Source organism: Sus scrofa, chromosome 5 (assembly GCF_054392235.1).
Source record: "Sus scrofa isolate SSC_HxYL_T2T_F1_AM1 chromosome 5, Sscrofa_HxYL_maternal_Yorkshire_Landrace_v2.0, whole genome shotgun sequence".
In the NCBI taxonomy this organism is placed as follows: Eukaryota; Metazoa; Chordata; class Mammalia; order Artiodactyla; family Suidae; genus Sus; species Sus scrofa.
Genome location: NC_139387.1, coordinates 24,259,927 through 24,280,839, shown reverse-complemented (window position 1 = coordinate 24,280,839; position 20,913 = coordinate 24,259,927). Strand labels below are relative to the sequence as shown.

General features: G+C 36.0%; 3 protein-coding genes across 3 annotated transcripts in view; all 3 read right to left on the bottom strand.

Moving 5' to 3' along the window:
- LOC146403237 (olfactory receptor 6C3-like) overlaps positions 1-20,913 on the bottom strand; it is a 555,083-nt gene that overhangs the window by 154,197 nt on the left and 379,973 nt on the right. The window lies entirely within an intron of this gene.
- LOC100152277 (olfactory receptor 6C2-like) lies at positions 4,620-9,735 on the bottom strand. Its single transcript, XM_084957857.1, has 2 exons — positions 9,295-9,735; positions 4,620-9,152 (listed from the first exon to the last, which is right to left on the bottom strand). The coding sequence occupies exon 2, from the start codon at positions 6,915-6,917 to the stop codon at positions 5,976-5,978; it is 942 nt and encodes a 313-aa protein (XP_084813983.1). The 5' UTR covers positions 6,918-9,152; positions 9,295-9,735; the 3' UTR covers positions 4,620-5,975.
- LOC110260844 (olfactory receptor 6C2-like) lies at positions 18,016-18,951 on the bottom strand. The gene has a single exon (XM_021093112.2). The coding sequence runs from the start codon at positions 18,949-18,951 to the stop codon at positions 18,016-18,018; it is 936 nt and encodes a 311-aa protein (XP_020948771.2).

Genomic DNA, 20,913 nt, shown 5'->3' with positions numbered 1-20,913 from the left:
CTCCACAGCTCAACTTCTTCTCCTTGTCCTAGTCATGGGCACTTAGGGCATCACTGTGACCCTGAACTCAGACTTTCACACTGCAGTGTGTTTTCAGTGTTCCGGAAGTAACATGGCTTATTTTTCAAAATTAATGAGGTTCATCCATGAAACTCAGCTTCTCCTTGATATTACACATTAAGGATGTTAAACTTAGGATGCGGGGCATTCATTTCTGTTTATTTTGACTTCCCCAAGAACCAGAATTTGTAGTGAAGGGAGGGATGCCAAATGAGATGATAAATGATGAGTCTGTATGACCTTGTTTTACATGGGAGTGATGACCTCATTTGTGTGTATGTGTCCATGTCTATTTGTATTTTTTGTTTTTGTTAAGCTGTGACTGAAAATAAGGTAGGTGTATACTGTCTTGATATTTCTCAAACAATGCTACACTAAATAATGCTTTAAAATCAACCTGTCCCATGGTTTTTATCTATTCAAAGGTAATTATTTTTTGAAATGACATCTAACATAATATTCAATTCCATTACAAAATGTCAAAATTTGCATTAGCAGCTTTGATTTGGTAAAGATGGATATTATGCATTTTTTAACATAGGAATTTATGACTGTTTCTTACAAAGGACAATGAAAATAAAGACGTCCATATACTTACTTTTTGGCCAGTCAGTCATAACTTCAAGTGGTGGTTTAGCAATATTACTTCTTAAAGATAACCTTTATTTGTGCATTTATGGTCTCTATTGCTCATAATCTCACTCTATATTCACGTTCAGTTTGGAATGTGTAATTCTATTTTTCATCACCTAATTCTATAAAATTTTCCTCATACACAGTGGCTATTACAAGTCTAAGAAATACTTTGAAACATCTCTGAGACTGAGAATTACCAAGAATTCTCTCAGGTTTTGGAGATCTTGATATTCTGACTTCCTGGGCAGAGAGAGGTTGATACATTAATAAGGTTGGTGTTTGCTTTACCTAGCATACTTACAACTTAATGAACCAACGAAAGGGTGCTTGGAGATCCAGGGTCAATAAAATCGCCATGGAATCTTTTGTGTCATAATGTTGGCAAAAAGCCTAAAACATGCAGCTCTGAGGAGTAGGAGCCACAAGGGAAATCAGAAGGAACAGCTTAGGGATTGGAGCACAGACAATAAGAATGAGATAAGGTGAAATTCTAAATAATTTTTACTTGTATTTGTATCATCCAAAGCACTCTGAGGATCAAAGAGCCCAGCTTTTCTCTTGCATTTACCTTTTATGTGAATAAATAAAACTATTCCAAAAATTAATCAGAAAAAATCTGCATGATATCCTAATCTAGAGATAACTAATATTAACACTTTGGAAAAATATTTTCAGATTATAAATCAACAACTTTATCAAAATATATTACATTTTGATACCTATAAAAGGTACCTACATTTTGATACATTTTGAAACCTATAAAACTCTTTGTGAGGATGCTGGTTTGATTCCTGGCCTTGCTCAGTGGATTAAAGATTAAAAATGGGCATGACACCTAAATAGACATTTCTCCAAAGAAGACATATGGATGGCCAAGAGGCATATGAAAAAAATGATCTGTATCACTAATTATTAGAGAAATGAAAACCAAAACTGCAATGAGGTACCACCTCACACCAGTCAGAATGGCCACCATTAACAAGTCAACAAATAACAAATGCTTAAGAGGGTGTGGAGAAAAAGGTACCCTCCTCCAATGTTGGTGGGAATGTAAATTGGTACAAACCATTATGGAAACAGTATGGAGATACTTCAGGAAACTAAATATAGAGCTAACATATAATCCAGCAATTCCACTGCTGGGCATATATCCCAACAAAAACTTTCATTAAAAAGGATACATGGGAGTTCCCGTCGTGGCGCAGTGGTTAATGAATCCAACTAGGAACCATGAGGTTGCGGGTTCGGTCCCTGCCCTTGCTCAGTGGGTTAACGATCTGGCGTTGCCGTGAGCTGTGGTGTAGGTTGCAGACGCGGCTTGGATCCTGCGTTGCTGTGGCTCTGGCGTAGGCCAGTGGCTACAGCTCCGATTCAACCCCTAGCCTGGGAACCTCCATGTGCCGCGGGAGCGGCCCAAGAAATAGCAACAACAACAACAACAACAACAACAACAAAAGACAAAAAAAAAAAAAAAAAGGATACATGCACCCCTATGTTCATAGCAGCATTATTCACAATAGCCAAGACATGGAAACAACCTAAATGTCCATTCACAGATGAATGTATTAAGAAGATGTGACACATATATACAATGAAATATTACTCAGCCATAAAAAGACAAACTAATGCAATTTGCAGCAACATGGGTAGATCTAGAGACTCATACTAAATGAAGTAAGCCAGAAAGAATAAATAAGGCAAAAACCATGTGATACACTTGTTTGTGGAATCTAAAATATGGAACAGATGATCCTATCTGAAAACAAACAAACAAATAACAGAAATAGATCATGGCCAAGAAGAGCGGACTAGGGGTTCCCAAGGGGGAAAGGGGAGGGAGTGGGCGGATGGGCATTTTAGGGTTTTTTGGGATGCAAACTGTTATATTTGGAATGGATGGGATCCTACTGTACAGCACAGGGAAATGTGTGTGATTGGGTCACTTTTTTGTACAACAGAACTTGATGAAAGATTGTAAATCAACTGTACTTCAATAATAATAATAAAAATATTCCTCAGAACAAGTGATATGAAAATCTCAATAAAGCAGGTCTAGGGACAGATAATCTCAGATTCCTCATTAGAAATGATTCAAGCTAGAAGATAGGGGAAAAAATATCTTGAAAAGCTGAGATTCACTGAAAAGGGACCAGGATGTAAATTAATACAGTTCTGGGTTAGATGTGGTGCTGCTGGGAGGATGCTGGCAAAATATTGTCCAATTTAAGGATTAATAAAACAGTAATATCTGCTATGCACCAGAAACTTTTCAGCGCTCTTTATGTGCATGATCTCGTGTCTTTACAGCTCTATTTATGCTACACCCACAATTGTTGTCACTTTGCAGACCAAGAAATCAAATTACTATAGTTGTACAACTCACTTAATGTCATGTAACCAGTAATTAATATTAGGATTAAAATCAAGGCACCCTGATTCTAGTGGTTGTGCTTTAGTTTTCATAATTGTATGATTGTATTTCAATTATTATATATGTAAAATGATGAATTAAAATCCTGTTAGGTACACAGAACAAAATAGGTGCAGAGGTGAGCAGAGAGTTTGACCTTTCTTTTTCTTCCCTGAAAACAGGAGGAGCAATTCAGTTTATAGGAGTAGAGTGAATGTCTCTGATAAAATTCCACCTGACTTCATATATCCTCTATGACTAGGTTCTGTTATTCTTTCTCTTCACAACCACAGGAGAAGTTATCTGTTGCTACGTGATGTCATAAAGCCTCAAAAGTATTGTTCGGAAGGACGATTATGTGTACTTTTTTTTTTTGGCCACACCCATGGCATGTGGAAGCTCCCAGGGTTCAGATTTTTTAATTTATTTATTTAGTTTTTATTACTCAATGAATTTATTGCATTTATAGTTGTACAATGATCATCACAATCCAATTTCAGAGGATTTCCATCCCACAACCCCAGCGCATACCCCCACCTCCCTGAACTGTCTCCTTCGGAAACCATAAGTTTTTCAAAGTTTGTGAGTCAGTATCTGTTCTGCAAAGAAGTTCATTCCGTCCTTTTTTCAGATTCCACATGTCAGTGAAAGCATTTGATGTTGGTGTCTCATTGAATGACTGACTTCACTTAGCATGATAATTTCTAGGGCCATCCATGTTGCTAAAAATGGCCCAGGCCTCGGATTGAACCCACACCACAGTTACAACCTGTGCCGCAGCTGTGGCAATGTCAGATCCTTAACATACTGTACCTTATGGGAACTTTCCATGTCTACTTTTTAATAGGGTTAAAGAGGCAATACACTTAGAATGTATCCATGCTATTATATTTTGCCATAAACAGAATAAATAAATCCAGGCTTAGTATGGACAGACTTTAGCAAAAGGATTATTGCAAGGGAGGTGGAGGGTTTGGGAAAATGGCAAGAAAAGATACTTTGGGAAGAGGCCGGGGAAAGATTTCCCAAGGTGTTGACATTATGATGTAAGCCACAAGGGAAGTCCCCAAGGCATTGCCGCTATGCTGAGTTCAAGGATAAATGGGATTCATCTAAAGGACAAGCTAAAGAAGGAAAAGAACAGTATTTCAGGAGTGAACAAGGATCCAGAAATAAAAAAATTAGAAAGACAAATGTATTCCATATGCCCAGCCGCAGAGGACTAGGGAGAGAAATGTGGAAAGTTATGAAGAATTTAGTAAATAAGAGTATGAAGAGTTTTATATTCTCAAGAGTTTTACATGAGAACTAATACAGAGATTCATACTTTTTTTGTTCTTTCTCACTTTATGCCACTGATCTCTGATCAGTATGAAACTGAGTTTTCCATGTACTTTTCTAGTTTAGTGTTATTGGAATTTGTTTTTGTATTTGTGCAAAACATAGCTACTTTTTTTCTCTCTCTTTTCTTTTTTTTTCTTTTTGGCTGCACCCCAGGCATGCAGAAGTTATTGGGCCAGGGATGGAACCCGAGCCACAGCAGTGACAACACCAAATCCTTAACCACTTATGCCACCAGGGAACACCAAAATATAGCTATTTTTACAACTGGAATTTCAGTACATGTTTCCATGTTTCAGTGCTTGGGCTGCTTCTTCCTAAGAGGTTTTTTTTTTTTTTTTTTTTTTTTTTTTTTTTTTTTTAATTTTCCTTTTTATTATAAAGGCCCATTGATGATTTATCTCCAGCTCTGTAATGTTAGTCTTCCTTTTTGATGATACATTTATTTCTGTGTAGAGTACATTTTCTGATTTTAGAAAGTATGTAAAAATTTTTAAATTGAAGTAGTATGTTACGTTAGTTTCAGGTATACAGCAGAGTGATTCGGTCATATATATATAATATATGTAATATAATGTATATATCCTTTTCACATTCTTTTCCATTATGGTTTATTACAAGATATTGAATATAGTTTCCTATGTTATGTAGAGGTCCTAGTTATTTACCTATTTTACATATAGGAATTGATATATGCTAATCCCTTTTTATTGAGGTATAATCAAAATGAAGAATTATATCAGTTTCGGGTAGGATGATTTGACATTTGTTTATATTGTGAAATGATTACCACCATAAGTATGGTTAACATCGGTCAGCTTATCTAGATATAGAATTTTTCTTTATGTGATGAGAATTTTTAAGATTTTAGAAAGGGTTTTTTTTTTGTACTACCATTTGGAGAATGATCCTGCCGGGTATGTGGATGATCTGTCGTCACCATTGTCATCATCATCTTTCACGTACTTGCACAGTTGAGCTGTTTGCTGAATAGGTGACAGTGGTTTGAAGGTGTAATTTCTTTTGTTCTCCTGGACAATCTCTTTTAATGGCAGATGGTACCATAGCCCATTTGTTTTGCAAGGAGGGGAAAAAATAAACCAGTTAGTATCTGTTTTAGCTCCAAGAACAAAAATGTTTTCAGACACTTTGTCTAGCTACTGTGATGATTTCAAAGATGTCATGTAAAAACTTAAGGCCCATTAGTCTAGTATTTCCCAAACTATCCATGGTGAAGAACTTGCATTGAACTACCTTCAATTTGTTGCATACTCATATTTTGTAAATACAGTCCAGGTGAATTATTTAAAAAAGAATTTAAAAAGGCGTAAGGCTGAAGTTCAATTTTTTTTTATTGTTAGGTTCACCAAATATTAACTTTGTGACATTGCTCTTATAATATATAAAACTTACTTTCTCTTTTTCTATTTATTTTTCATCAAAAAGAGTTTGCTGATCTGCTTTTGTCCTATGCTAAAGAGGACACCAAGCTGTCATAATAATTTGGATCCACAATTTCAGTATTTTCCTATTTCTTTGAGAAAAATGCCATTCTTTTGATTGAATAACTGAATGCCTGCTTCACTTGCTTGTTCCTCAGGGTATATATAAACGGGTTTAGCATTGGGGCAACGGAAGTGGTGAGCACTGACACACCCTTATTAATGTCCACTTCTTCCTTTGCTGAGGGCTTAATGTAAATGAAGATGCAGCTTCCATAGGTGATGGATACAACAAGCATGTGGGACGAACAGGTGGAAAAAGCCTTTTCCCTTTGCTGGGCGGAGGGGAGTCTTAGGATTGTCTTGATGATGTATACATAGGAAAGAACTACACACACAAGGGTCATGATGAAGGTCATCACGGCACAGGCTCTAACCATCTGGTCTATGAACCATGTGTCTGAACAAGAGATCTTGAGGATAGGTGATGCATCACAGAGAAAATGATCAATGACGTTAGAGTCACAGAACTCCAGATTTAAGCCTAGGCTAAGTGGAGGGATTATGATGAACAAACCTCCAGCCCAACAGGAGAGGACAAACCTTCTGCAGACTCTGCTGTTCATGATGGTCACATAATGCAAGGGTTTGCAGATGGCCACATAGTGGTCATAGGACATGACAGCCAAGAGAAAAAATTCTGTTGATCCAAAAAAGATGACAAAGAATAGCTGACTAGCACAGGCATTATAAGTAATGGTCTTGTCTCCAGTAGACATGCTATAAAGGAATCTGGGAATACAGACCGTAGTGAATGAGATCTCTAAGAAGGAGAAATTTTGGAGGAAAAAGTACATGGCAGATTTAAGCTGAGAATTCACTGGGGTGAGGGAGATGATCGTCAGATTGCCAGTCACACTCAGCATATAGGTGACAAGCAGGAAGATAAATAGCAGAGCTTGAAGTTGTGGGTCATCAGTCAGTCCCAGCAGAATAAATGTCATGAGTCTTGTATGGTTTCTCATCATGGGCTGCGGACTTCAGCCCAATCTGTTTAGAAAATTGAGATCGATATTGAAAAAAGTGGTACCAAAAATCATGTTGTCAATGGATACTAGCAAAAAACTTCACTGAATGCAGTTCTCATAGATTTTCATCTTGGACTTAGCAATAAACCGTGAAGATGGCTGTCCTCAGCACTTACTGAAGTGTATTCCACGGTTGGCTGAGGGATGTTTTCTCAAAATTGTTTTTATTGCATTAGAGATTTTCTTTCTTTTCCGGCTGCACCCATGGCATATGGAAGTTCCCTGGCCAGGGGATGAATCTGAGCTGCAACTGAGACCTATGCTACAGCTGAGGCAATGCCAGATCCTTAATCCATGGCACCACAGTGGGAACACCCTGGAGACCTTATTTTTATAGCTCTTCCCACTTTCTCCAATTATTTTTTTTGTATTGATTTTGACATTGTGAATGCATTTGTTTTTTAATTTAACTTTAATCACAGGAGCAGAAGAGATTGTTGATGTAGGTGGTGACTTCACTGGTAGTCTAATATCCTTTTTCTTCCTATAATTCTTTACTACTCACCAGTTGAATTAAAAAAATCACCACCAGTTTCACACCGTCGCTTGAAGTTCTGACTCTTTATTAAATGCATGTGCAGAACTTGATCATCTTGTCTCTGTGCGCCTCTGTAATAGAAGTTGGTAAAACTTGACACTGTTGTGTCTAAAGATAATTTTTTTTTGCCCTTTTAGGACTGAAGCCCTGGCATATGGAAGCTCCTAGGCTAGAGGTTGAATGGGGCTGCAGCTGCCAGGCCATTACCGCAGCCACAGCAACTCAGGATCCAAGCTGCATCTTTGACCTACATCTCATCTTAGGGCAAAGCCAGATCCTCAACCCAGTGAGTGAGGCCTGGGATCCCACCCGTGTCCTTATGGATACTAGCTGGGTTAATTACCCCTGAGCCACAGCGGGAACTCCTAAAGAGAATTTTTAACAAAAAAAGCAAAGAGATTCCTAAAGACACCACCTTTCTGTTCCTATCTGCTAACAATCCCTAAGTTTCTAAGATGAACCCAATTTCTACTCTTGTTCCATCTACAGTAAAGCAGATGCACTAATATAAAAAATATACCGCCTGGGAAGTTGGTAAAAATTCAAAGGCCCAGGCTTTATCCCACTTTAATGAGCTTTGGCATCTGAGTTCTTTATCTCTCTAGGTGATTCAGAAACACATCAAAATTTGAGAACCACTTTCTTTGGTCATTAATCTATACATACCAAATAATGTAACTGCTACTATTTTCTATTACATTTATGATGTGATAAAGCTGAAATCCTGCCAATTGCCTTAACGTCCAGGTGGCAGAGGTTCAAATTTGATTTAAAATAATAAATCCATTCTGCAAGGGCTCTGTCACTTTTAATTTGCTGCTTTGTTTCTTCTCATTCACCAAGATTTTCTATAAAATTTAAGAGCTTAATAAGTCCCTGCCAGTTCTAAGGTGGTTTGTGCTGGAATGTTTTAGTGAGACTGCTTTTAAGAAGGTCATCTCTAATGGCCTTCTGTCTAAATACAATATACTCCTTTTGTTGGGTTGAACTGTGTGTACTTACCGTTTTTACATATCCAAAGGACAGATCGACCTATTGCTGACTTTTCTGTTGAGTTGCATCTTTCACTTGCTTCATTCTTTTCTTCTTCCTTATACTTGTGTACTATTTGTTAAGTATAAAAATATGTTTAAAAACTACCAATACTACCCACCATGGATGGTGGCAATAATGCTACTGTTGCAAGAAGGGCAAACCCTTCAAGGCCCCTAGAAGGTGCTCTTGCCTAACACTCAGAAATGAATCATCTGGGGAGAAATGTGTGCTGACAAAGCCAGAGACGTTATTGGGCAGGGGCATCTGGGCAGAGAGCACCAGGGTAAGGGAACCCAGGAGAACTGCTCTGCCATGTGGCTTGCAATCTCCTAATAGCAGTTTTTAATTTATAAAATATTTTTACTAGCAAATATAACAAAGAAGAGTGTATAAAAATGGGTGGAGCTTAAATAATATGTATTAAAGCAACAAGAATAGCACACAACTTGCACCACAGAAGCCCTTTGAAGGCTTTCCCTGATTACCACTGCCTCCCAGCTCCTGTAGCTAAGGGAAGTTTCAATTTTGTGATAATAACATTCTGTTCATTAGAGTTTTCTAGTATTGTCCGCATGCTTGAAATTTAGTTTAGCTATTTTAAACTGCATAGAGATGGAAGTGTACTGACTATAGTCTTTTCTGTCTAGCTTTTCTTAACATTATGTTCTAGAAATTCATTCATGTTTTTATTTGTAGACATGGTTCTTTCTTTTCTGGAATCTGTGGATGGCATTATGAACACACCCTAATTTATTAATGTACTCCTCTATTGATTGTTATCTGTGCTTCCAATTTGCATTATTATAAATCATGTTTGCTATGAATCTTGTTGCATGTAAACACAGTTCACAATGCTTAAGTCACATACCTGTCTTTCAAGACAAAATTTGAATTTCTTTCAAAGATCGCATTCTCCAGAATTTATTCTGCTATTTTCTCAACAGCATTGATAGATTTAGAAATCTTTAAAGAGGTAGGCACTTCTTTGCTTACCATCTTCATTGATCAAACTCCCTTGACATCAATTAACATTTGTATGCTTCTGATTCCTAAGTCTCTATCTCTAATTACAACTATGTCCTTGTATTCTAGGCACAGAGCCAAATGGCTACTAGTGACCTGTTCAAATGGCTCAAAAATTTTCATAGCCTATTTCAGAGCGTCTGTGTGTATTTCCTAAAAAAAGAGCTAATATGGAGTTTTAGTTTTGGCTCAGCATTAACAAACCTGACAAGGAACCATGAGGATGAGGGTTTGGTACCTGGCCTGGCTCGATGGGTTGAGTATCCGGAGCTGCCTTGAGCTGTGGGGTAGGTTGCAGGTGGAGCTCAGATCCTGTGGTTGCTGTGGCTGTGGTGTAGGCCACTGGCTGCAGCTCCAATTCGACCCCTAGCCTGGTACTTTCCATGTGCTGCACATGAGGCCCTTAAAATAAAAGAGAATTAAAAAAGAGGTAATAAGTATTGAGCATTGTAACATGCCTTATATGGATTTTTGTCTGGAACTCTCTCTCCTTCAATTGTTTGTGTTTCCTTCTCGACCTTATCTCGTGAATATTTCATCACTCCTGCTCTGTAACCGTTTACCCTTGGAGAAACCCTTATTCGAAATGTGTATAACCAGATTCAAGGATGAATTTGCATGGAATTTCATCAAATTTCAGGCAATCTTTCTAAAAGTCAAAACTGGCCATGCAGTAATGATGTATAGAAGAGTTTGTATGAACATTTGATCCCTAACAGTACACTACTCTTATGTTGCTAATTGGAATATCTCATATCAAAGATTACTTGTGCAACAATGTTTTGAGATTATTCCACTGGTGATAGCATTTGCTTGCCATAAATCAAAATGACTTATTTGTATATCTCAGTGCGAAGGTTTGTCCAGTTAGATTCCCTCCAACTACTGTCTCCAATGGCTAACTGACATATATTTCACTCGTGTAGGGGGTTACATGAATTCCTTTGAGAAATTATCTTGAGCCACTTTTGTCTGGGTTAAGTGCCTTTTGTTCCCCTTGCAACCCTCTGCTTTTTACTACCTTAGCATTCAGCAGGAGGAAATAATTTTGTTGAGATTCAAGACTATGCTTCATTCAAATCTTATTATGCAATTAGTGGAATTTTAGATTTATAATCAAATAAAAAATTTATACTCTAAAACATACACATCCCACATTTAACCTACTAACCTCAAACACACTTTTGGCTTCCTCATTCAATGCAATTGGCATTCCTTTTTAAAATGTCTGTTACAGATGTTTCCCATAACTTTGAACATGGGCGTTACTGCTAAAGCTCATTTTGGTGGAGGAGTTACTGCTAATCCCTCTGGCATTACTCTAGGCCATGACCTGTGGATGCTGAGAGCTCATACTGCTGACCACAGTGACAGCTGCCTTCCTCTTTCTGTCCAATTTGCTATTCAGAATTTTCTCTTTTTTGATGTCACAACTTCTCAACACACCTCACTGAGAAATTACAAACTGAAATCAAGGATTTGTAATTCTGTGTATCGGTTTCTAGCTGTTTCCTCTTTGGACCTAAATCACTTACCCCTGATGCTACTCAAATATTTCCAATTGGCAAGTGTAGCTCAAAGGCTTTCATTTTCCTACATTGCTAACTGAAAGGCATCCCTTGGAGGCCTTATGAATAATTTCACTTGGTTCTTTCCTTTTTTTCCTACCGAGGTAAAGGCAGGAGGCAGCCCCCACTTTGTGCCCAGATTCTACTGTTCAGCACGTCATGTGTAAAACACCATGTCAAAGAAATGGAACTAAGTTAATTCCTGAGAGGGGGTATTTAAAGACCATAAAGGGACCAACCATCATAGATCACCTGAAGTTATAGGAATGAAATGTACCTGTTCACACGTATCCTCCCTCTGCTGGCACATTGTTGGCAGAGCAGTGTTCTTTATTGCAAACATTTTTTTTCCTCCCTCAGTAGGATCATTATCTTGCCTAGATACATAGGACCAAATTTAACAAAGAGATTTATAGGAAAGTGCTGGGTCATAATCTCTACTTATTCTTCAAAGATGATTTTTGTTGTTAAATTTACAAGTGTATAGGGTAATCACTGTTGGAACACGAACAGGTGTATCATGATATTGAGGAAAGCATATGTGTATGTTTCTGTGCACACACACATATACACACATTTCTCTACAATGTGTGTGTCTATATATTTATCGTTTGCATGAGTGAATGAGATATTGAGAAAGGTTGCTTCTGGGTGTTCAAAAAATCATGCTACGTTGGGATAATTTCACTAATGCCTCAGCAGGCTGACATTTATTTTAATGTGTTTTATTTCATCACTATAAAAATTACCTGCTTTAATTTCTTAAAAAGACCTTTTCATAAATCAAATCATCTTAGTTTTCAGAGGCAAGCATCATTCTATCTCTATGTCAAGGTGAGATAAGTGACCAAGGTGAACATACTTACTCTTTGGTCATCATAGCTTCCGAGAGTCATTTCACCCCAAATTCCCCAGGGTGACAAAAAGCAACCGCAAATGTGTCCATGGAAATAGTGGGTGCACTGCCAATCACCCATTTTTGTAAGTCCACGTTCACACTCGCAGGTGGAGGTTTCCTGAGTTTTCTATCTCTAGAACATTTTGAGATTTTTCTCAAGCTTTTGAACTCGCTTTAAATCTAACACTCTTTTCTTTAAGAAAACACTCTTCCCTTTAAGAAAAAAGCTGGAGGGTGCAGGACCCCACTCTGGTTTTTAGAGAACCTGCTGTTATGATTCCTTTGAAATACTAGCATTTTTTTCATGTACATACCTAAGTGAATAAACATTTATGTCCTTAGTGACTGGTTCAAAAGTCACTAAGGAATCTGGTGTGTAAACTTATTGGGAAAGAAAAACTCCTGAAGGAACAGTGGGGCCAGTGTTTTCAGAGACAGAAATCAAAATGAACTTCATCATAAACCCTTTTAAATTACAGGGAACAATTTTCCTTATTTACTAATTTTTATGAATATTTCTTTTTAATTGTAAAAATAATTCAAATAATCAAAAAGGAAATACATAAAAATTACACATGGTAAATAGACAACTATTGGTATTTGTATATGTACACTAAGGCATACTTCTTTTGTATATCTCTGTGCATGTTTATTAAGACATTTAAAATGGGAGCACATTCCATAAAATTGAATCATAAAAGTGCTATTTTTTAGATTTGTAAACACAGGGCACTAAGTATCACTTCAATAGTTTTTGTTTATTTGTTTGTTTTCTAGGGCCACACCCTTTGCATTTGGAGGTTCCCAGGCTAGGGGTCAAATCAGAGCTCCAGCTGCTACCTACACCATAGCTCATGGCAATGCTGGATACTTAACCCACTGAGTAAGGCCAGGGATTGAACCCAAAACCTCATGGTTCCTAGTCAGATTTATTTCTGCTGTGACACAGTGGTAACTCCTCACTTCAATAATTTATACAAGCTTCAGCACAAAAAATTCCTGCAGGGGAAAAAAATGGAGTTCCCTGTGGTCTAACAAGTTAAGGATTCGCCATTGTCACGGCTGTGGTATGGATTCGACCCCTGGCCCGGGAACTTTCACATGCTGGTCTATAAAAATCCCTGTGTGTAGTGTTCATTTTATCAATGCTTGGTTACTTTTTAAAACAATCTCTGATTTTGAATACTTTTTTACTCTTCATTAAAATTACTGCAAGGTACTCATTGTATGTACTTATTCTCTATTTCACTCACTGCTGTAAATTTATTCTTGATTTTTAACAATTGACAGATTTCCACAAAAGTAATAATTTAGAAAACATTATAGAAATTTATCATAAATTATTCCAAATGGCCTTTATAAGATGCATCATTATTTGGATTTTGTTTCATATTGCAAAGTGCTATCCCAAAAGGGAACACCAAAACTTGCCAGTCTCAAGCCCACTCATTTCCCCAGGCCCAGTTCCTAAACACTACATTTTCTTAATTTCATTTTCAAATTGTGAATTACTAGTATACAGAAATGCAACAAATTTATTTTATTGATTACATATCCTCCAAAATTGTTAAACCTAGTCATTCAAATGGCAATGTGGATTTTGTGGATTTTCTATGAACATGATCTGGTAACTTACAAATAAAAATAGTTAAAGTAGTTTCACTTCATTTTCTGTTGTTATTTCTTTTATCCCCCCCTCTAACTGTCTTTGTAAAAACTTCTGCTGCAACGTTGAATAGAAGTGTTTAAAGCAGATATTCTTCATCATACACAGTACATAATCTTTTTTTATATTTCTGGATTTAAGTTATTTTTAGAGGATCTTCATAGTTATATTCATAAGGACTATGTATTCATAAGGTCTTTAGTTTTATTTTGCCATGCTTATGTCAGATTTTGGGATTGTGATAATGCTGGCCTCATAAAATAAGTTGGGAAAGGTTTTCTCTTCTATTTTCTTCAGGGGTTTGTGAAAGACTGATACGAGTTGTTGAAACATTGGCAAAATTCGCCATTGAAGCTATCTATTTCTTGTGTTTGATTTAAGAGAAGCTTTTTTAAAAATTACTAATCTATCAATCTCTCTACTTGTTATAAATCAATTAATTTTCTTAAGTTTGGTGGTTTGTGTCTTTCTAGAAATTTGTCCATTTCATCTTGGTGATCTAATAGGTTTATGGTGTTTTTGGTATTTACTTAGAGTGCTTTTTATTATTGTGACATTTAGTAACGTACTTCTTTCTTCCTTTCTTTTTCTTTCTTTCTTTCTTTTTTTTTTTTGGTGGGGGGGGGCTGCAGCTGTAGCATATGGAAATTTCCAGGCCAGGGGTCGAATAGGAGCTATAACTGCCACTCTACCCCACAGCCACAGAAATGCCAGATCTGAGCTACATCTGCAACCTACACCACGGCTTGTGGCAATGCCAGATCCTTAACCCACTGAGTGGGGCCAGGGATTGAACCCGAATTTTCATGGATGTTAGTCAGGTTTGTTTCTGCTGAGCCACGACAGCAACTCATTTCTTTTTCTTCTTGATTTTAGTAATTGGAATTTTGTCTCTTTTTTTATCTTGTTCAATGATATTAAATATTTTCCAATTTTGTCGATATTTTCAAACAACCAATTTTTGGCTTTGTTGATTTCTGAAATATTTTTCTATGTCATTTATTTCCATTCTGGTCTTTTCTTTGTGTACTTCTTTCTGCTTGTTTTGAGTTTAGAATGTTCTTCTTTTTACAGTTTCATTTTTATTGTGGGAATTTTATATTTTTCCAGTTTTACTGAGGGACAACTGACATACAGCACTGAATGTCAAGTTTAAGGTATTCAGCAAAAATGACTACTTACGTACATTGTGAAATGATTACCAAAATAAGCTTAGTTAATTTCCATCTGATGTAGATAAAATTTTTTTCCTTAGAATGAGAATTCTTAGGACCTATTCTCTTAACACATTTCAAACATACCTTACAGCAGTGTTAACTATAATCATCACGTTTTATGTTACATCCCCAGCACTTATTCATCCTGACATTTGTATCTCTTGGCCACCTTCTTCCAATCCCTTCACATCCTTGTCCCCAAACTTCCCATCACCACTGCCCTCCCCCTTCTGGTAACCAGGAACATGACCTCTTCTATGAAGTTAGTTTTGTTTTGTTTTGTTTTAGTTTTAGATTCCACATATAAGTGAGATTGCACAGTATTTTTCTTTCTCTGTGTGACTTATTTCACTTAATATAATGCCCTCAAGGTCCAGTCATGTTGGTATAAGTAGCATGATTTTGTACTGTTTATGAAATATACTAATATTCCATTGTATAACACCTAACATTTACACACTCAAAGGGGTTTTTCTTTTTTGCATTTGCTGTTTATTTATACTGAACTAGTGTTAACTGTGACTTACTTCTTTCATTTGGGAGTGGAATTTGATAATCTAGTATTTTGTAGATGGAAATGTATTTGAAAAATACGTTTCTTTAGTAGTCTACTTGCTTAGTGATTTTATGCAATTAAGTAGATAATTAAGTGTTTCTGCAATACATAAACAACCTATACTTATACACATAGGAGTGCTCATATTAGAATTTTCCTACCAAGACTGTTGATTGCTTTTTTTTTAGCAGCTGCCTGCAGCACATGGAAGTTCCTGGGCTAGGGATTGAACTGGAGCTGCAGCTGCAGGCCTACACCACAGCCACACTGCAGCTAGGGGCAATGCCAAATCCTTAACCCAATTGCCTTAACCCAATGAGTGAGACCAGGAATCAAATCTGCATCTTCACAAACACTATGTCAGTTTTCTATCCTCTTGAGCCACAATGGGAACTCCTTGATTACCTTTCTTTTGTTATATTTTACATTCTTTTAAGTGATTTCATACTTTATGTGTACACTATACTTTTATGTTTAATTTATTCTCTTGGTATTACATTTTTATGACTATTATGATTGAAATAATGTTTTCTTATTGATTTCCTGTTGCCTATTTCTATGATTGTCTGCTGATTTTTAAATAATTTCCATTTTTTTAATCTTGAACACCAAATTCCATTATTAATTCCACTAGTGTCCTGTTAGAGTTTCTTGAGTTTTCTGGGTATGTAAGAATGTCCCCAGGATTAAAAAACAGATATATCAAATTTCATCAATTTTAAGATATGCAATTATACTATGTATCAATATTGAAAAGAAAATGTTGAATAAACTGTGAACAAGTGTATGACATAACTCTATTTCAGAAAAGCAAAATGTGAATAAGACTTTGAAATCAATCAAATGCAATATTTTTATTTCTTCTCACTCATATTTACTCTAACGATTTTTCTTTTATTATTGCATATCCAAGATCTTCCAATAAGATATTGAACATGTTCATTTTTTTACTCATCAGTTCATTAGGGTGGGGCTTATCTATGCTGTTGGACTTTTCAAAGAACTGCCTTTTGATTTCTTTAGTTTACTTCTTTGATTTCATTTTCTGCACATAGTAAGTTACATTTCCATTTACTGTTGTTAATTTTTTTTATTTTTTTCAAATTTATTAGCATGCATATAACTTCTCTTTTGGGCTAGTTTACATTTTTATAAGCAATGAATACATTTAAGGTAACAGAATTCCTACTGACTACAGCTTTTTCAGTGTTCCAAATAATTTGTGATCTCTTTGCATTTCATTGCCTTCTAGATAGCAGTTAGTAAACTTGGTGTAAATACCATTGTTTCCAAGGAAGTGTATTTGTGTGGGCTTTTCAATTCATTGTGTCTAAGAAGTTAGATTATTGCGACAGAATTTGTACTAATAAATCTTAATTTGTGTTAGATGTTGGCACAGGTATCAAACACACCAGGGGATGTTTTTTCCTTGACTAACTCTATAAGCAGCAGACAATACTTTTCAGAAAAGATATAATCTTTCTGTCGAAATGGGCATGGTTTTCCAATTCGAATTTCATTGAATGTGCAGCTCTTGTGTCACCAAGTGCTCCCACAGCACTAATCCTAAGACTGCAAACCTAAGTCTCTGTGATCTGTAGTGCAATGCATGCTCCCATAACCCCTGCCTATACTCTCTTGAGCACCCCTTCCTGTCATAGAATATTTCTCTACTTATATTTTTAATGATTTTTATTTTTTCCATTATGGTTGGTCTACAATGTTCTGTCAATTTCTACTATACACCAAAGTGACCCAGTCTTTTTCTTTTCATTTTCTCACATTATCCTCCATCATGTTCCCTCACAAGTGACTAGATATGATGCCCTGCACGATACAGCAGGATCTCATTGCTTATTCACTCCAAATGCAATAGTTTGCATTTATTAACACCAGACTCCCAGCCCATCCCACTCCCTCCCCCATTGCTCTACTTTTAGTTGTATCATTACTTCTGATACATTTTATATACAATTTTGCAATGATTTCAGCTATGGATTCAAAAGAATATTGACTATATTTTATCCACATTTATGTGTGCTCATTGACTAATATGTATTTTCCTTTTTTTCCTCAATATTGGAAGTGCTATTATTCTCTTTCGCATTTGATTTAAATTATGTGAACTTTCGTTTCAGACATTTATGTAAAATTACTCTTACTACACATCTTTCATATCATTGTTGTATATATTTAGAAGATCTACAGAAATTTTTACCCTACATTTTCCAGAGTAATGACTTTTATTATATATTAATCTTTTCAAAATGATTCTTTTTGGAAGTTGACATGCAAGGCTATCAGATATTGGATTGAAAATTAAGATATAAAAATGGCTTGAGTGGGTCTATATAGAAGCTAGGTTAAAGAAATGCTGAGAAAATTAATGTGACTCATATATATATTATTAAAAAGCAAACACAAGATTACAAGCTCCAAAAATAAACATTGTGACTGTTTGGCCCTGGTTTTGAGATGATGGTTTAAAAACATTGCGTTTTGTTTTTGTTTTTGTTTTTGTTTTTGTTTTTGTTTTTTTACCTAGTTGAGAGCAAGGCTATTCTTTTAATTGAGTCTTTAAAGGCTCTTTTAACTTGATTATTTCTCAAGGTATAAATAAATGGATTCAAAGTAGGTGAAACAGAAAAAATGAGCAGTGAAACCACTTTTTTAATAGTCACTTCTCCCTTTGCTGTAGGATTCATGTAGATGAAAATGCACGTTCCATAGGTGATGGAAACCACAATCATGTGGGAAGAGCAGGTCGAAAAGGCTTTTTTCCTTTGCTGGACAGAAGGGAACTTAAAAATTGTCTTGATGATGTAAGCATAGGACAGAACTACACAAGTGAGAGTCATATTCAGGGTCAGCACAGCACAGATTATAACCGACTGTTCCATGAGCCATGTGTCTGAGCATGAGATTTTCACTAAGGGAAACGCATCACAGCCAAAATGATCAATCCTGTTAGAGTCACAAAATTTCAGATTTAAACCCAGGCTAAGTGGTGGGATTAAAACACAGAGACCAGCCATCCAACAAGAGCTGATGAGAATCCCACAGACTCTGCTGCTCATGATGGTCACATAATGCAGGGGTTTGCAGATGGCCACGTAGCAGTCATAGGACATGGCGGCCAGGAGAAAAAACTCTGTTACTCCACAGAGGTCAGTGAAACACACTTGAATGACACAAGCATTATAGGTAATGACCTTGTCACCTGTTGCTATGCTATATAGGTATCTGGGGATGCAAGAAGATATGAATGAGACCTCCAAGAAGGAGAAATTTTTTAAGAAAAAGTACATGGGTGTTTTCAGGTGGGAATCCACAAAGGTGAGTGTGATGATGGTCAGGTTTCCAGTCAAACTCAGCATGTAGGCTACAAATAGAAAGATAAAAATCAGAACCTGTAGCTCGGGGTCATCTGTCAGTCCCAGCAGAATGAATGTTGTTATTGTTCGGTTTCTCATTGCTGACTTCTGACTTTTCCTCAATCTGTAGGTGATATTCAGAGAAGTTTACCTACAGATTACAGACCATTTAAACTAATTTAAAATTTAATATATTTGAGATTTTATATTTAATTATATATAATATTGTACATAAATAGGTATATTTATATGTACATTTTATTTCCATCATGTCCTTAAAATTTTCCTTTGTGCCCAAGGAGATGCTGAGGAGGTGCACTTTTATGGGTAGCAATAATATCTTTTGAGTCTTAAGAATTTTTACCTATTCAGAAATGTTATAAAAAACTGCATCCTTGAATCAACTATACTTCAGTAAAAAAAAAAAAAAAAGGAAAAGAATTTGCATCCTTATTTCAAGTATTTTCTTGCCACTTTGAGTTAACTGTGCTAACATAACTTGAATTCACTCTATAGACTCAAGAGCAAAAGTTGAGGTCTGCGTACCAAAATGAAATTTTGTTTGCTGGTTTGTTTTTAGTTTGAGTGCTTAATTCTTACAAACAACCCACACCCTGTTGCTTGCCCACAGCCCCACATTTCACAGTCAACGTGCTCTTTTCTCTGCTTCTTTTACTACCGATACAGTGATGACTGCCTTCTCTTCCCTCCAGCATCTTCCAGTCAATGAATTACCTCCATTGATGTAAGACCAGTAGGGACTCAGCGATAGTATTTTCTATTATAGAATTAGTGTATGTTATTTCATGTCTTGAGATTTTATGACATCAATTAATAGAAAATATCCCCCCCCCGTGTTTTACCAGTATATTTTTGTATTGTATAAGTAACTTATTACATGCTCTTCTTACTGATGTTGGGCAGGATTGACTGTGACTACCCAACTCCAGTGTTGACAGTATACAAAAAAAAAAAATCATTAACAGAGAATTATGGCTTACTCAAAAGTTAAAATATTTTTAGGAAATTTAGCCTCCCATCCAACAACTATCACATATTTATATCACATTAAGATGTAGAAGGGATATGCATACATGCATATATATTTGCAGCCCACCTACCTTCCTTTCATCTTTTCTCCTAATTTCTCAGATGCTGTATGCATCATTATGAAATTTCACCCTGTCCTTCAAAACTTTGACCATTACACAGTTCTTGAAATATATCTGTTTTCATCCAAGATATTACAATGTATTTTATAATAGCAGTTAGTAAACAGGTTGACAATAAAGTTTGAGTATCTGATTTCTGATTATTCTGTCTTTCAAACAAATGTTCACTATGAACACAGGGATCTGTAATGAGATGGGTTATTTCAGCCATTATGTTATTTTCTTGGGGGGAGACAGGAAGAGGAATGTAAGGATAGTTTGATAGACCTCAGTACACAGAAAGATACTATTTTTAATTTGAGGTTGAATAGTTATAAAAAGTTACCCTGATTATTCCTTACAGTAAGTTAGATACAGATCTTTTTTTTTTTACATATCTTGTACATAGAAAACTCCCAGGCAATGACATTTATCTATACAAGGGATATTCATTCTAAAATTGACATCTCAAAATATTAATCTTAAATACATTAAATACATTAAAAATATAAATTATTATTACAACCCATTTTTTTCTTTCCAGAGGAAAATATAACCTAGATCCTACAAAGAGAATTACAATCAAAGACACTAACTTCATCACACTTACTCTTCTGTTTGTAAATCAGAGCTTCTGTTGGTTGTTGAAACAGAGCAACATTACAACAATGTTAAATATTGTATTTTAATAAAGCTATTTATGTCTTCACATTCATTGGCATGTCTGGGAATGCAGAGAACTTCCATTGTTCACTCTCTCCAACAAATTGGAAAACCTTGCTTATGATGGTTTTGGTGCTGTTATAAACCTCCAAATATTTTTTTACAATCTCCATCTTTGAAATAAAAATAAATTATAGTAAGAGTTGAGGAGCTCTCTCCACTGGTGGAGGAGATTAATTTTAAATCA

Excerpts from the sequence above, each read along its gene's own strand:
- LOC110260844 (XM_021093112.2), bottom strand. The coding sequence starts at position 18,951 with ATGAGAAACCGAACAATAACAACATTCATTCTGCTGGGACTGACAGAT.
- LOC100152277 (XM_084957857.1), bottom strand. The coding sequence starts at position 6,917 with ATGATGAGAAACCATACAAGACTCATGACATTTATTCTGCTGGGACTG.